The sequence below is a fragment of the Carya illinoinensis genome, chromosome 8 (genome assembly GCF_018687715.1).
Source record: "Carya illinoinensis cultivar Pawnee chromosome 8, C.illinoinensisPawnee_v1, whole genome shotgun sequence".
NCBI classification, from domain to species: domain Eukaryota; kingdom Viridiplantae; phylum Streptophyta; class Magnoliopsida; order Fagales; family Juglandaceae; genus Carya; species Carya illinoinensis.
Window position 1 is genome coordinate 90,532 of NC_056759.1, and position 16,488 is coordinate 107,019.

General features: G+C 38.3%; 1 protein-coding gene and 1 long non-coding RNA gene across 2 annotated transcripts; one reads left to right on the forward strand and one right to left on the reverse strand.

The window, feature by feature from the left end:
- Window positions 1-149: 149 nt before the first annotated feature.
- On the reverse strand, window positions 150-10,056 carry LOC122319203. The gene is made up of 6 exons (XM_043137160.1): window positions 9,770-10,056; window positions 9,600-9,653; window positions 9,377-9,457; window positions 8,781-8,850; window positions 8,613-8,701; window positions 150-607 (listed from the first exon to the last, which is right to left on the reverse strand). Exons 1-6 carry the CDS (start codon window positions 9,944-9,946, stop codon window positions 473-475), a joined length of 606 nt encoding a protein of 201 aa, XP_042993094.1. The 5' UTR covers window positions 9,947-10,056; the 3' UTR covers window positions 150-472.
- LOC122319204 lies at window positions 2,322-3,028 on the forward strand. The gene is made up of 3 exons (XR_006245036.1): window positions 2,322-2,423; window positions 2,531-2,583; window positions 2,899-3,028. It is a non-coding gene; the product is annotated as an uncharacterized LOC122319204 (long non-coding RNA).
- Window positions 10,057-16,488: the final 6,432 nt, after the last annotated feature.

Consider the following 16,488-nt stretch of genomic DNA (forward strand, 5'->3'; position numbering starts at 1 on the left):
GTCAAAATCAAAATGACCATTGATCCCTCAGTCTTATAGCAATTAACTTCATTCCCATTTTCCCACGTCGTAAAGCACATTGCTCACAGGTAAATCAAAGAATATAGACATCTTGGCCATGAAAAATATGGCAAAGTGGCAAGCACATCTGTTCAACAAGAAGCCACACATTTTATGGGTTTTCCTCGGTTCCACATACAAAACACACAATGCATGAAGATTGCTACTCTTACTAATTGTAGGATGCATCCCCACAAAGTTTATCACCATGTCCTAGGAATATCTTAGGCTTTTAGCACTAACTAAAGCGACACAGGAAAAGCTTGAAAGTTTCGCCTCCTTATGAGCCTCATGTTCCATTGCACGAATTTGAAAAACAAGTTTGCAGTTAGAGATTAAAAATACAACTACAGTTGACCAACCGTGATAAAAACCATGGCTTCCGTCATAGACAAAAACAATGATGCCTCTTCTATCTATCTTTGACTTCCTGTTCAAACTGAAGCAATTTTTCACGTACAGGCTGCAAAAATAGCATCAAATCCTGGCAAATCCGCACCTTATCTTGGTGCGAAAGATCCTTCTCTTCACTCAATCTTACTTCCATCTGAAGCATTGAAGAAAAGATCAATTTGTGCATCAACTATGGTGTAACAGAATTTGATTGCCAAAATAAAAATCAGCTCAATGATGCCATAATTCCCTACTAGGAGAATTGGACTATTTGAAGAACAGAGGTCAACAGAAGTTGAGTTGTGTTCATGGATGCATAAGAGTTCATTTCATCTATTTTGGGGTTGTTCATGACTAGAAAAAATAACAGCCCAAAAATGTATATAAAACACCAACTTCAATAAACTACAATCCCTTGGCAAGTTTTCTGTACAAGGTGACGGATTTGGGCACCATTTCCTTGTGAATAGCCTTTAAGTTCATGCATAATCAGTAATAGGAGTGTGCATCCGGACTGGATTTTTTTTCCGGTCCGGCAATCCGGATCCGAATGAATCCGGGTGGTTGTTATAAACCCGGATCCGGTTTTATAACCCGGTAATCCGTAACCAAGTTATACACCCGCTTGTTTTTATTGTTTTGCCGAAAACGACACCATTTCAGTCTGGATTTCTTTTCCTCTCAGCTCTCTCGAACGAATCGCAGAACCACCCTCACTCTTCAGTCTTCTCTCAACGCCGTCTCTCAACCCTAGCCCGTGGCAATTGCGATTGAGAATCTCTATCCTTGTCTCTGTCTCGAAGCTTACGGTATGTTAATCTCTCTCTCGGTTTGGTTGGATTTTTTTTCTGGATTTGTATTGGATTTTCGCTTAGGTTTGTTTGGGTTTATGTTTGATTTTCTGGGTTTAGCATTTTGTGAAGCCGATGTTTATATTATGCTTTATATCTCTTTCCTTTTTCATGCTTTTGGTCTCTCTGTCTCTGCCTCTCTCTCGGTTTAGTTAGATTTTTTTCTGGGTTTGTATTTGATTTTCGCTTCTGTTTGGGTTTGTGTTTGATTTTCTGGATTTATTTTGTAAAGCTAATGGTTCGATTATATAATGGAAAAAAAAAAATGAGGGTTTTGACAGTGGGTTAATATGTCCAATATTAAAGGAGACTTTAGCTAAAATGTTCATGTTATGGGGCCAGACAACTCATTTTAAGAAATTTAATTTCAGCATCTGCAACTTTGATTGAGTTACTGTGAAATGGCTGCTATAATTGCCTTGGGAAACAAGCAGTGATGAGAAATCTTTGACTACTTTACTGAGCAAAGTATCAATGATCTACAAATTTCACCCATGTAATAAATTCAGATTCCCCATAAAACAAAGAATAATCATAAGAAACTAAATGAAAAAGAAAATGGAACTCTATAATCACAACCTCATGGGAATGCATTATGAGAAAACTAGCACATATTTATATGCAGAGGGGCCAACATAAAGATTTTTTTGCTGTTAGAAAATGATATTTGTATATGCCATATGCATAAAAGTTATAGCATTTCATCTTGTTTCTCCTTTAAGCGTTTGTCTCCAAGAGAAATTTAATTTCAGCATCCGCAACTTTTGTCTCTATATCCTCAGTGAAATAGATAATGTCCTTCCCTACCTTTCAAACCCTTTACTTATTCTCCTACCAATCACCCTTTCAAAATGGCATCACTCAAACAATATATTCTTATAAAATAAGATATTGTACCATTTGCTTAAACAAGTCTTAATGAGTGCATAAACTGAGGCTAGTTTAATTTATACGTGGTCTCCACGATCTTTTTGTCTCCATTTATTTCTTTTGGACTGAAGTAATTCTGGGAAATGTGAAATGTTATAGGATCTTGCATCAGGTCCAGCTTTTGATCACTTGGAAAATGCTCTACATAAGTTTGATGATGGGCCATTTTTCCTTGGGCAATTCAGTTTGGTAAGTTGATTTCTCAACTATGTTACTTTAATTTTTATTATTTTTCTGTAATAAAAACTGTGGCCTGTTTAATATATAATCTGTTGTCTATTTTATAATGGCTACAGTTTATGGCTTGCTAATTGGAACAATACCCTATCATCTGGAGCTACTCATGCTGGTGAGTTTGCATCTTGATCTGTTTTGCATAATTTGGTTTCAATGGGTTGTACTGCTGCGCTCTCTGTAATGATTCTATTTGCTATATATTCTTCAATAATGGGGTATTTAGAAAAGGTAGTTTAATCCTGTTATGTTTCGTTTGTAACTGATAGCATTACTTCTTCCTTTTTTAATCTCAATTTCCATTTAATTTTGCTTCAAGTATCTCTTTGAGAATGAATCTTGTATTTGTCGTTCTAGAATATTTATTTGAAAATTTTGAACATTGTTTTGATTTTTTAAATGATTTTCTCTTGTATATACTGTTTTTCAGTTCTAAGGTTTGTAGTTGGAATTCCACTTTACAAACAACGTAAATATTTTGGACTCAGAAATTATTCAAGGTATTACCATTGTGGTGATTACTTACTTAACTTATGCTCAATGTATTCTGTTATGCATGGTTGGGTGACCCTTTGCAATCTTTGAAACTTAAACTGAAATTATCACCATTGCATTTCAAGAACTTGACTTCTTGAGTGTGTGCCACGCTCTACAAGACTACAATTCTCTGATGGATGCCAAAGTTCATCATCATCATTAATATATGAAAGCATAAAAACCTAATATGGATAAAATCTTCAAGAAGCATCAGTCTTTATGTTCTAAAATTGAATAATAATTCTGTGCTTAAGCTCTTGGCAAGAATGGTGCTGAATGCTTATTAATGCTTGATTACTTGATGCAAATGTATCTCAGCAATTGATGGAGCTTTTCTCAAAATCAATCTCAGGATTATAATTTTCCACCTTAATCAAGGTGGAAGACCCTTTGTAATTGATGTTGTTGTAATTGATTGTAATTTATTATTTATTTTGTTCTTTGTAAATTTATGTTTTGCATTGTGATGTAACAACAATATTATCTAATTTGCATTTTTATTTATTTTGTTCTTCAATTTATTTTTTTATAAAATTCTTTTAAAGTGTTTTAATTATTTTTTTTTTTTAAATCTGGGCAATTTAAATATGAGATCAGATTTTTTTTTTTTTTTAAAAGTGCTATAATTTCTTTTTAAAGTTATAAAGATATTTTTACAATTTTTTTTGTTTTACAAAATCCGGATTCAGTCTGGTTATAACCCGGATATCCGGGATTTAAGCCCAAAAAACAAAAAAATCGGGATATTCGATTACAATCCGGATATCCGGATTGAATATGATTATCCACCCGAATTGAATCCGGTTATCCGCACAAATAACCGCCCGGTTTTGAAAATCCGGATTCAGATCCAAATGCACACCCCTAATCAATAATAGAGTAAACTATACAGTAAGCTCAAAATTTAAGTTTATACTTTTAGCTTAAGAATCATGAAAGCAAGCAATCACTATTACATGTGGGGAAAGGTTACGCATAAGATAGATCCCAAGTCATTTTTTGTTTTTCCTGTAAAGATTATTTATCAAAAAAATCTTAACACAAGATGATTGCTCACATAAACCGGAAGACTTGAATAGCCAATCTACTAGTGTTAGTTCAGATGCCCTTTCATTCTCTTCGAAATTTGCCGAGCATTTTGTACTAGAGATGTGATGGACAAAATGCTAGTACAAAGAAGGATGCCATGATGGATAAGACTGTCGCTCACTGTTCTAATCTTTGTACAAAGTGCAAAGAAATGATCTTTGATATACCGGAGTTCCATCTGAAGTAGATCACTTCTTTGGACTTTTGTGATGGATAAATATGCCCTTTTTATGTCATGTCATAAAAGAACAGTGAGACAGTATTATCATGACATCACTCGATTGCATCTAGGTTCAATTTTACTTTTAGTGTTGCCCTCCCAACTCATGGCCTTACCCATTCATCATAATCACAATTTTTTTTTATAGGTAATCAAGAAATTATATTCATAGAAATAGGCAAAGCCCAAGTACAGAGAAAGTATACATGAGGAGCACCTACCTAGATGTTACAATAGAAAGCAGAAGATCATGGACACTTATCCCGTCACAAACTATGGCCCCCACCCATAAGAACAATGACTTAAGAAAGAAAATTTTTAGCTCATCCATTGTTCTCTCTTGATCTTCGGAGCTTCTAACATTTCTCTCCCTCCGAATACACCAACACATACATATTGGGACCATTCGTCAAAATTGCCACTACCTATGAATTGCCATGGAGTCCTCTATAGCTTGCGAGGAAATCCACCAATCTAAAAGGCATGACCCAAGACAATCCAATTCTTGAGAAAAAACCATCCCACATGATCCTGGCCACCTCATAGTGTAAAAGCAAATGATCTACTAATTCCTCATGCTTCTTACACATACAACACCAATCCAGCACAATTACCCGTCATTTCCTCATATTATATGTAGTAAGGATCTTTGTCCAAGGATGTTGTCCAAACAAAAAATGCTACTTTTGAAGGCTTTCGTCTGCCATATCTCTTCCAAGGGAACATAGTCATTCCAGGACTCATTAGCACTTGATAAAATGAACTACCAGAGAAAATACTTTTCTTGGAATGACTCCAATGCATCTTGTCTCTGGTGCCCCCTAGTATACTTACGAAATACAATGCCACAAAGAACTCTGTAATAGACTTCAATTCCCAATCTTGGGCTGCCCTAATGAAATCACTATTCCATTGAGGGGAGCCATTTTAAAAGGCCAAAAGATCAGCAATCATTGCATCCTTTTCTCTAACGAGCTCAAAGACAGCAAGGAAGGGTCTCGGAGACAATGTTTACCACACCCTTTTTCATACCAAAAACTAACATGAGAACCATCCCTCACCACAATGTGTTCATGTCCTCGAAAGGTCTCCAAAAGACTCCTAATGTATCTCCACAACCCCACTCCATGTGTACCTTGTACCTCATTTAAGCACCATCCTCCCCAAGCCTCCCCAAACTATAAATCTATAACAAACTTCTATAAGGCCTCCCTTTCGTGTTGGTACCTCCAAACCCATTTAGCCAAAAGAACTTGATTGAATTTTGTCAAGTGGCGAATCCCCAAACCTCCCCCAAAAATTGGGGTACAAACTGTTGACCAATTAACCAGGTGAAATTTGAACTATTCCTCCAATCCACTCCACATAACTTCTCAATGCAATTAGCCACCTTTGTGGGAAGCGAGAATAATGACAAAAAATAGGTGGGTAAGTTTGAAAGAGTGCTTTTAATCAAAGTCAACCTATCACCTTTCAACAAGTATAGCCTCTTCTAAGCAGCCAATCTACGCACCTCAACTAATCCCTAGGGGCCCTAAAGTTAACGGTCACGTAAACCTCTAGTGGCCCTGAGGGGACTCAAAGTGGTGACCATTGGAGAGCAAACTCAAGGCCTAACCAATTGAGCTAACTCTCAAGGCCACAATAACCTTCTCTCCGAATCAATATTTGGGCCATAAACTCCAAGAAATGCCCATTTGAAGCCGTCTTTTAGATTAACAAAAGAGCATGAGACAGTGAAATCACCCACACTCCTTCACCCTTTCCACCACCCTTTTATCAAACATGATTAGAACTCCCCCAGATGTGCCCTTTGATGGTAGGTAAGACCACCAGACATGTTGCCCTCTCTATAAATTGCGAACTAGTTGTCCTGTAATAGCTTCCAACTTAGTCTGCGTTTGGTTCCTCAACTCATCTCAATCATCTTATCTAATCATTACAACTTTCTCAACTTCCAACACAATATATAATAAACAATTCAATTTTTTCAAATCCCAAAATAATAATAATATTAAAAAATAATATTCTAATAATATTTTATTCAACTTTCAACTTTCATCTCAACTCAACTTAACTCAACTCAACATCCAAACCAGCCCGTCTCTCGTAAACATATGATATCTCCCTTCCATTGGCGAAGTAAATTTCTGACTTGGAGCTGCTTATTAAGATCATGCAACCCCCTCATGTTCCATGATAATATTTTTGGCTTCATGGGATAACGATTTTACCCTTCCCCTTGCAACGCTCCCGATTAGAGCTCTTCTCTCCCCCATCCTCTTCATTGCCCATGTTAGCCTCTTGAATTCTCTTTCCCTCTTTTTGACCAAATTCATGGATAGATTGGATTTGGATTGTGCATTCACAACCTCTACAATTGTGAGTAAAGCCATAAATTCAACTTTGAAGCCCACACATGAAATCCCTAACATATGCTTAATATCCATCGCTTCCTAAATAACCCAATCTGACACATTGGGATGAAAAGAGTTTAGTGGAGTAGGTTCATCCTCCCCATTGCTGTTAGTCGCAAACAAAACCAAAGCTCCAGCCAAATCAGTCTCCCCCATTTCACCTACTGAGTCCGTCGCTGGTTTCTGTAAATTCCCAATGTGTTTGAAAACTCTAGGATCCTCTGTCATCTACAAACCCAGAACCAAAGCTTGCTCCAGCGCCGGGACCACTGTCTTCGCTACCATGGTGACGGGAAGCAGCCCAGAAGGTGCCGACAACGAAGTCTATGCCACCACAAGCCCCAAAGGCCAACCCAAATCTGCGTTCTCCGCCATCGTGCAAATCTATGTCGACGCCAGGAACACTGTCTTCGCCACCAGGGAGGCGGGAGGTAGGCCAAAAAAAGTCGACAGCTAAGTCTGTGCCACCACAAGGGCCGAAGGCCCACCCATTTCCTCCCCGGGCTCCATCGTGCAAATCTGCATTTACGAAGTCAGATGGCCAACGAAGGCGCTACCGACATCGGAGAGGTAGGTTGCCATCACAGAGGTGGGTGTCTCCTTCGGCCAGTGTAACAGAAGTGGGTCCATGGGCCAAGGCACGAGCACGGGCATTAGCCCACACGCCAAGGATGAGCCCTTAACGAGTGAGCTCTTAGGCCAATCACCCAGGAGTGGGGCCTCAGGCCTCTCGTCTCTCAATACAGGCCCAGATGTTAAGCCCTTTTCAAAACCGGGCCCAACTTGTTTCATCTTCCAATTCATGCGACTTGGGCCTCTTCAGCCCATCCCCACCTTGGCCTTTCCTATTACAGGCCTGAAGGGCTTCCGCCCATTAAGAGACCAATGGCATTGGCCCTAGCCCACGCCCAGGCCCAGACCCAGACCCAGACCCAGACCCAAGCCTTTCTCTATACTGGAGCTCAAAACTTCAAATTCCTTCCTAAGTGTTTTCAGTTCCTCCTCCACCCCAATAACTTCCTCTTTCGAGCTAAACATAGCCTTCTGCATCCTACTTTCCTCTGAGCAGGCGTTGGACAGTGACCCACTCCCCATTTCGGGTGCAACACTTCTGCCATCTTTCTCTGCATTTTCGCCTAAGTGTTCCCTTGCCAAGCACTCCTTTTTGTTTTTTCCATGCACTTTCATTCTTCTCCCCACACCACCCAACGCCACCTTTGCATATGACTACCTCTCCTTCTCCTTCCCCTTGGCTTCCTCTTTGTCCAGCCATGGGGCCAACACTGGAGCTTGCTTAGCCGAAGCACTCCTTGACAAAGCATTCTTCAACTCCATCGACAAAATCTTCCAGCCCTTTCCTTCCATCCCTTCTAGGATGGCTAACAAGCCTCAACCACCGGTACCACCACCATAATCTGTTATTTCCAAGAAATGCCCATACACATTAGAGCGCCTATGAGCAAACAGAACTTTGGCTCCATCCCGATAAGTCTTATAAAAACCCTTCCTTCCCCCTGAAAATAAACATTCTTCTACTGTGTTCGCCAGCATGCGAGCACTGGCATGATTGAGCATTATCTCCTTGGTTACCTTCCTAACCCTCTCCGTGATGCGACAGTAGTTTCCTCCCTCCATTGACAAAACAAAAACTTTTGTCTCTATTAAGAGACACTTAAGGAAACCCATGCCTATCACAAAACTGTAAAATGAACATAGAGACTAATAGGGACTGATTCCGGCAAGAAGTCACCAGAACAGACTACCCATCATAATCATAAATGATATATAAAACATATTCTCTAAGAACAGTCTCTCATCAATCTAGTGTCATTTTAACTATTTGACTTCTTTCTAACATTCAAATGGATATGAAAAATGTACCTGCAAGTCATCCAGCTCACCGAAAGAGAACTCCGGTATATCAATATGGCCCTTGACCATCTTCTTTTCTTCTTTGATCAACCATTCCCCTGATTCCATTTGCATAGTTCAGTACATATATAGTTAACAAAGAGGGGAAACAAATCGACACTATGACAGCCCACTTACCTTTGAATTTCAATGTTAACTCGTACGTGTAGCCAACACGTTTCTTGTTTCGCACAGTCACCAAAAATGCCTGGTCAATTAGGTAATAGCAATACACATGGAATCAAATAATTATCACCAAATAAGAAAATGCACAGGTAGTTCGGATGCCGTTCTTTTTTCTTTTTTCTTTTACCTAATTATCTTCATGGATCGAGTTTTCTGGTCTAAGACAACCATTTGAAACCAGGAAATGATGTGTATCAGTATAGTGGTTCATTTCCACGGTATGGTATCTGAAAAGCAGGATGAGGCAGAGGCGTCCTTTTATATCAGAATAACATTCATTACCTGAGAGCAATTACTATGCAAAAGTATATTCCAATTTCCCTCTGTACAAAAATTGTACATATTTGCCATATTTTCCAAAAAAATCCCCCCTCCCCTCCCCACCTTTAATTGGTCGACCACAACAAAATCAAATTTAACTATCAGTGTTTAAAAAAATATGGCTACTCAAACTCAAACACGGAGGGTCTTTGAGGCCCCATAAAATCAGTAATTGACTACAATCATATAGTTAGATTGCAATATATAATATTTAAAGAGAACCTCACATCGCCTATGCATTTTGATACGTCCAATACTTCCGCTTTGCCACTAGGGAACTCCAAGGACCCCACCGATATAAGTAAATCCTGCAAGTAAAAATACGAGACAAACATATGACAATCAAATTTAAGAAGAATGGACATCTGACAATTTTACACAATGAGTAGACAACATTGCGGAGGTGAAACAAAGCGAAATGGACGTCTGACTGTAGTGAAAAAATGCAACCTTGATTCTATCAGATGCCCATTTATTTAGGTTTTTCTCCTCCCAAGTTCCAGCCTGCAATGTATGCAAGCAAGACAGCATGATAGTATATAAAAACATAAACATAAAATGGGAACATGCGAAAAGTGAGATTGAAGCAAACTCAGAATCTGAGAGAAGAGAAGGGTTACCCGATTCCAAACGGAGCCGAGGGTGGGGGGCTGAGAGTTGAGAAGGTCGTCGGGAGTGAGCTTGCGAGGAACAGGTAGCGGTGCCGCATCCTCCCTCGCTTCCCTCACCCAATAAGTGTAGGAAGCTTCTCCTTCTTGCTTCTCCGACACCGCTCCTCCTCCAACTCGACCCTCCATTACCCACAGATTGCGAATGCTAAAGCTGCGGATCTTACAGTTCAAAGCGAATGCCCTAACCCTGACTAGTCCAAACCGATCGATTGAAATTGATTTTGATCCTCTTGTTTTTTAAATAAAAAGAGTGCTGCTGCATGTTCGGGACTTACACGGACAGAATTTACTCGCTGACGTGGACGTTATTTTAAAAAGAGTAGATTCAATTAATTTAACAAAAATAAAATAATAATAATAATAAATAGGGTTCAACTACGGATCAGCCACTGTAGCGCGTCAGCCATTGCACACCTTACGCGGACGTATCTTTTTTTTTTTTCTCTTTCCTTTCGGCTAAAACTATCATTTGAATTTTGAACCATCGACGTATCAAACACATCCCATTCCCGCGTCCCCCTTCCTCCCTCTCGTCACCCAACACCCTCGAGCGTCGCCGTCCCTATCGTCGCCCAACACCGGCAAATCGTCGGCCTGCCTCGGCCCATCGCCCCCAGCCTTTTTTCTCCACAGTCCATTTCATACAAGAGGGAGGAGTTCGCGGGGACCACTCGTCGCCTAGCACTTGCGAGCCTTCCACTGCACAGTTTAAATCCTTCCCCCTATTTTCTTCTCAGCTCATATTTTAGAAGAGTTAAAGCAAAAGGAAAGGGCTCCTCTCATTATTTTCTGGGTTTTCTTTGGAGTGAGAAATTGCTCCAAATTTGGTCTTCGTAGCTCCAGCTCGCTTCAAATTCTTTCTGGAAAGTTTGCTTATTTGTTTGTATTTGCATCTCGTAAACAATGAGAGAAGAACAACCATTAGAGAACCGAACCAATGCTTTGTCTGTTCGTTTATTGGGAAAATGTTATATAGGGAGCTTCAGTTGTGATGATTTCCTTTATTTTATATTAGGGATCCAGATATTCTAATCATATCATTTGATTTAGTTATGGCAATTATCTTCGTTAGGATTAACGACCAAGAGATAGATTATTTCTAGTCCTTTTAGTGCAACTTATTTATGCCTCCTAGTTTATCTGGGTATAATGTTGTTTATCCTTCTTTAGACGAGTGGTTCATTTTTCATAATTTATTGACAATGAGTACATAAATGTTATGTAAAGCTGTGCTTCCTCAGTTTTGTTGGAAACAATCATGGGGGTTCTTCCTCGATTTTAGACTACCTCTGCTTCAATTCATTTTCCTCCCAATGTTTAGGCTTCAATTCAATTTCTTTACTAACAGTGTGATGTCTTGTTGACTGACAGAGTGACATTGTTGCAAAAATTAAAGCTGAAGCATCTTTGCTAAGACACAAACGAAGATCTATGTAAACAAGTTGAAGGACTACAGATGAGCGGATTTAATGAGGTTGAGGAGCTTGCTTACTTGAGATGGGTGAATTCATGCTTAAGGAATGAGTTGCGCAATTCATGTATGCAAGTTATAAATGTGAATTCGACGACAAAGTTAATAAATTTAATGCAACACAAAGTCTTTATATAGATTGCTTTACATGAGTAGTTAATTAAGTTTTTTTTATTCTTTGTTATGTGCACGAGTTTATTTGTGAGCAATAAATTTTTAGTAGCGATGATGTGGAGTTTAGTAAAACTTATATGATTTTTCTCTGCTAATGAGAATAGAGTTTTGATATTATGTCAGCTTTTTTACTTATCAGGAAAAAAAAATTATGTCGGCTTTTACTTGGCAAAAGTGATTAAGATAGTGATTTCTTGTTTCCCCATGGTTTCTTATTTTTAGAAAGATTCAATGGAAGAGTCTATTGAGATAGTGATTGAGAAGCTGCTTCATGTTACAAAGGAATTAGAACCAGGAAATACAAAATTGCTTGCATATGATAGTGAATTCGAAACCAACTTAGCTACGTCAAGTTTGATATATCCTAAAGCAACCCTATTCACCTAACCTTCTCTAGTTCCAAACCTCATAAAAACCCACTTTTGGTGTAATTTTTTAGTGCTGAGGCTTTTCAACAACCTTTTTCATTGCTGAATCTCCCGACCAAAATTATATTACCATGACCATAATGTATCTTTTCATGTTATGTGCAGATTGGTGTGATGGAGTATTTTGACTATTAAAGTTTCATCATTAGTGTTTGTGTTCCTTTTCTGATGATGTTATGATGGTATTCTTCTAACGCCAAACTATTTTTGCTGGTTTATCTTCTTCAGCCAAATTTTCCTCATTATGGCTTTCAGTATATTTACTTTGCCATTTTTTAGATCTAGTTTCAACCCAGTATTTTGAGTGGCTAATGTTTCAGATGGAGGATTTTGATAAGATTTGAAGTGAAGACAAGTGGACAGTTTGTAAGGGTGTTGCAGTGAAGCTGGTGGCATATCTTGTATTACTATAGTTTGTCAATATTACTTTCACTAGGCCATTGTAGGATGTTCTTCGAAATGGAGTGAAGATTTGTTTGTAAATGAAATTGATGGCTAATGAAATAGTCATTATCAGGTGTACAGTGTACTGATTATAAGTGAAATCTAAGAGTTTTCAATAAAGGTTACAATACTAGCAATCTGTGTATTACAGCAAATTGTCTCCAGAGTTGTTACAAGCTTTTCAAAGTGCTAATATCATATTGAATTAAATTTAAGCCTCAATTAGTTTTTATGTAATTCCATAATTTCATTTTGTTATACATTTTTAATTACTTTTTAAAAACAAACTTAGTTGATATGTTTTGTCAAAAGGCAAGTCCAGATTATTTCCATTTTCTTTTGGGTATATATCTTTCCCAACTGTCATCCATGTAGTACTCTGGAAAATAATAGACCATAGAATGACACTTGTGGATATATTCAATCTTAACAAGAGAATGCACAACTTTGATTTTGTTATACCATTGACTATTTTCTTAGTGCAATACAAAACATAGTAGGAGTATCATTACAGTAGATCCATTCAAAAATGATATACTCTATACAATGTAATATTTACATATAATTTATCCGAACCAAGCCAAAACTATTATAAATGTGACAATCTAGTACAAATACAATAATTTTTTCTTTTCCTTTCGAAGAGCTCTCTCTCTCTCTCTCTCTCTCTCTCTCTCTCTCTCTCTCTCTCTCTCTCTCTCTCTCTCTCTCTCTCTCTCTCTCTCTCTCTCTCTCTCTCGTACTTTATCTTCTCTTTTATAAACTTCATTCTCGAGCAGTAATATGTCAGCTATGCAAAAGACAACTTTTGAGTCCTGGAGTCGAATGGAAGCATGGTGAGAATTTGCCACCTATTTCCCAGCATGACACCTCTGTTTAGCAATCACCCATCAGCTTTCATGTGATCTATATTTTTCTGCATCCACTTTGCATAGACATAGTTAAATAAACCATAATATTTGTAATGGGAATGAAAGTGGTTTAAGAAAAAAAAAAACATATTATAACACATGCAGATTCATGAAGTAAAGTTACTAAATAAACTATCCAGCAGACTAGTAGTGCCATGCATATGTTAAAAACCCACTCTTACCATCCCCTATACATCTGACTGAATTAGATGTGCACCTAAGAATTTATATTTTATAGGTTTCCTTACATGCATAAGTGGATTAATATCATTACTACACAACTCATTAATATTAAAATACCTGTAGATTTGAAATTAGTTCCACCCAAAGCACTACTTAAAAGTTTAAAAACCACTAGAGTTTGCTATAAAAAAAAATATATTGGACTTAATATAATTAAACCAGCAGTATCTTCAAACTGCATATGCACAAAGTATACAATGAGTTACAAGTATGGGGGAAAACATTACAAATGCAACTTAATGTGAGCTTTTATTTAGCAAAACTAAAAATGATTAATTTGAAACTGGTATAGGATTAATTTTCCAATCTAGTGTCAATGGAAACTTCACATATCAATAATCTTTCACATAGCTAATGAAAGATTATCACATAAGAACTAGACAACTTTCATCAAAGGCAACTTTCCTGTAGCTAATGTACAAAAAAATGGATGTGCCTTTGTGATAGGTACAAAGATTACAGTAGCAGTTACAAGAAGAGATGGAACTACATGCTATCCTGGAAAAAGCTATTGAGAAGAATGCTTTGAAATTCTCGAGTTTGTCTGTCTCCTTCATCAGGTTTGTTGGCTGTTATGTTTCTTTTGGATTCAGTAACATATGCTTTGGGATGGAAGTGATCCCATTAACAAATTTGAAGAAACTGTCCTTAAATTTAAAATTTTTGAAGCAGATTTCACATGTCTAAGTATTTTTTGGTTCAGGCTAAAAATGTATTATCATCTACCCTGTGGTGGCGAGATTGTCCATGGAGAATGTGAACGAAGAAATTATTATGGTGATCAACCAAGAACACATGAACCAATATTCAAAGTGGTGAGATATGCATCACCCAGATGTAAATTCCATTATTTTACAGAACCAAATCCAGAACCAAATTCCATCACCCTGAACCAAGCCCTAGTTAATTTACAGCTAATATACCTAAACCCTAGAGATAAAAACAGAGGAGTAAACACACAGAAGTCCAGAAATGTATTCCTAAACCCTAGCATCACAGAGAAACAAGGAGTAAGAAGGAGTCGGTTTGAAAAAGATTACCTCTTCCGCAGATTTCTGGACACAGTGGTTTCGCAGTGTTTGGACTCACAACGTCGGCGAGACTGAGATTGAAGGCTCACAGGATTGAGATGGGGGAAATCACAGTGAGGGGAAATCGAGAAGAAGAAGGGGTCATGACGGGATTGAGGGTTTCGACGTGAAGAAGAAAAAGAAAATTCACAGGGTTCGGGGGGGGGGGGGGGAAGAGCTCGAGCTCTGCTGTCCTGAAATCAAATGGGTTAATTCTGATGGAGGGAACGTGCAGCTGGGGGCAACTGGGGAGAATTTCGTCATTTAGCTAGTGCCACGTATGGTGTGTTTTCGGGTGTTGCCAAACAAGGGCTGATGCCAATATTATTTCTAATAAATAAGCTGCCAATATTGGGAAGACTAAAGCTCGTCAATTTCGAGGCATCTACCATATTTCTTAACTACCGTACGCAAAAGAGATGGGATTTAAGGGATGTACAGGGGGCTTACCACCTCTCTACATGGGATGCTTGTTCATCGTGGCCATTATTATGGAGGCTTTGATACGATAAAAGAGATGATGTCAGAAGAATCTAAGCCCGATTTGCCATTGTGGAAGCGATGGGTGGTGGCTCAAGCAGTAATGACATCTGCTGGATTGTTGTCATAGCCAATGGATACAGTGCGGAGGTGGATGATGATGCAATCTTGCTCGGAAAATCCTGTTTATCAAGGCACCCTAGACTGCTGGAGGAAGATTTATAGGACAGAAGGATTGGTTTCATTTTATCGTGGGGCTGTTTCAAATATTTTTAGGAGTACTGGCACAACCGCCATCTTGGTCCTGTATAACGAGGTGAAGAAGTTCATGAATGGGGGTCGACTGTATCCGGGAACTCTTTCGATTGCTCATTTGATCTTGACAAAGTTCAAATTAGATTACAATGACGCAATGCGATCAGAAAACCTTGGACAATACAGTTCCTGTATCACCTTGACTAATGACATTCATTTGCCACTTTGCTTTCTAGGCTTTACTTGGCAATTTACACCTTGATTTTTTGTTAGGGATAAAAAAATAAATAAAGGAGCAGAATTTTGGCAATCGTATGTGGAAGCTTCTCTCGATTAATATTGTCTACTTTATGGAGTTAGGTATCGGGGATTTGTGATGCTTCGCTTGCTTTATATGCTCAGCTTGCTTTGTATGCTCACTGACCTGAACTTTTCTACGTCTAATGACGTTTGAATGCTGGTTTTTTGTTTTTAAAAACCCAGTACCCGCCTGGGTTTACCTGGGTTTCATTATGCGGTTACTGGTCTGAATTTTATTCAAGTCATGAAAAAACTCAGCCTGGATAAACAACTCTATGTATAATTATTTTAGAAGCTTAGACTTTATTGGAGAGATCACTCCAAATCAATTTATGAGAATTTATAAACTAACTCTTATATTACAATTCTCTTGTTGATACTCGTTCAACTAGAGCTATCTTTGGCTTCAGAAGTTCTTACTTCCATTGCGTTTGGGTCTTTTGCATTGAAGTTGGCTCACAGACTAGTAGGACTGATCATCCAGGTCGGGTTTTTTTTTCCCCCTGGCCCAGTCCAAAACCTAGATAATCGGGTTTTGGTTCCGACCCAGATCAAACCCAGACTGAAACCCGTGTTGCAAAATCTAGGTACACCCAGTCCGGATACGAAATTTTAAATCAAAAACCCAGATTTAAAACCCGATACCTAGGTTTTTTAAAAAAAAAGTCATCACTCGAAGCAAACCCTAGAACCTCACTCTACGCCTCTCTATATATAGCAGCAGCAAGGTGCATGATTGTGATCTAGCCTCCAAGTTACGGACTGTATTTCATGGGATTTCAAATGTGTTAGCTCTCTCTGTCCTTTTGCAATCTTTAAGATCCTCGATTCAAAATGTATCTGTTTTCTACTAATCGTTGTTTTCTTGAGATTTCGTGTTTGATAGTCAAGG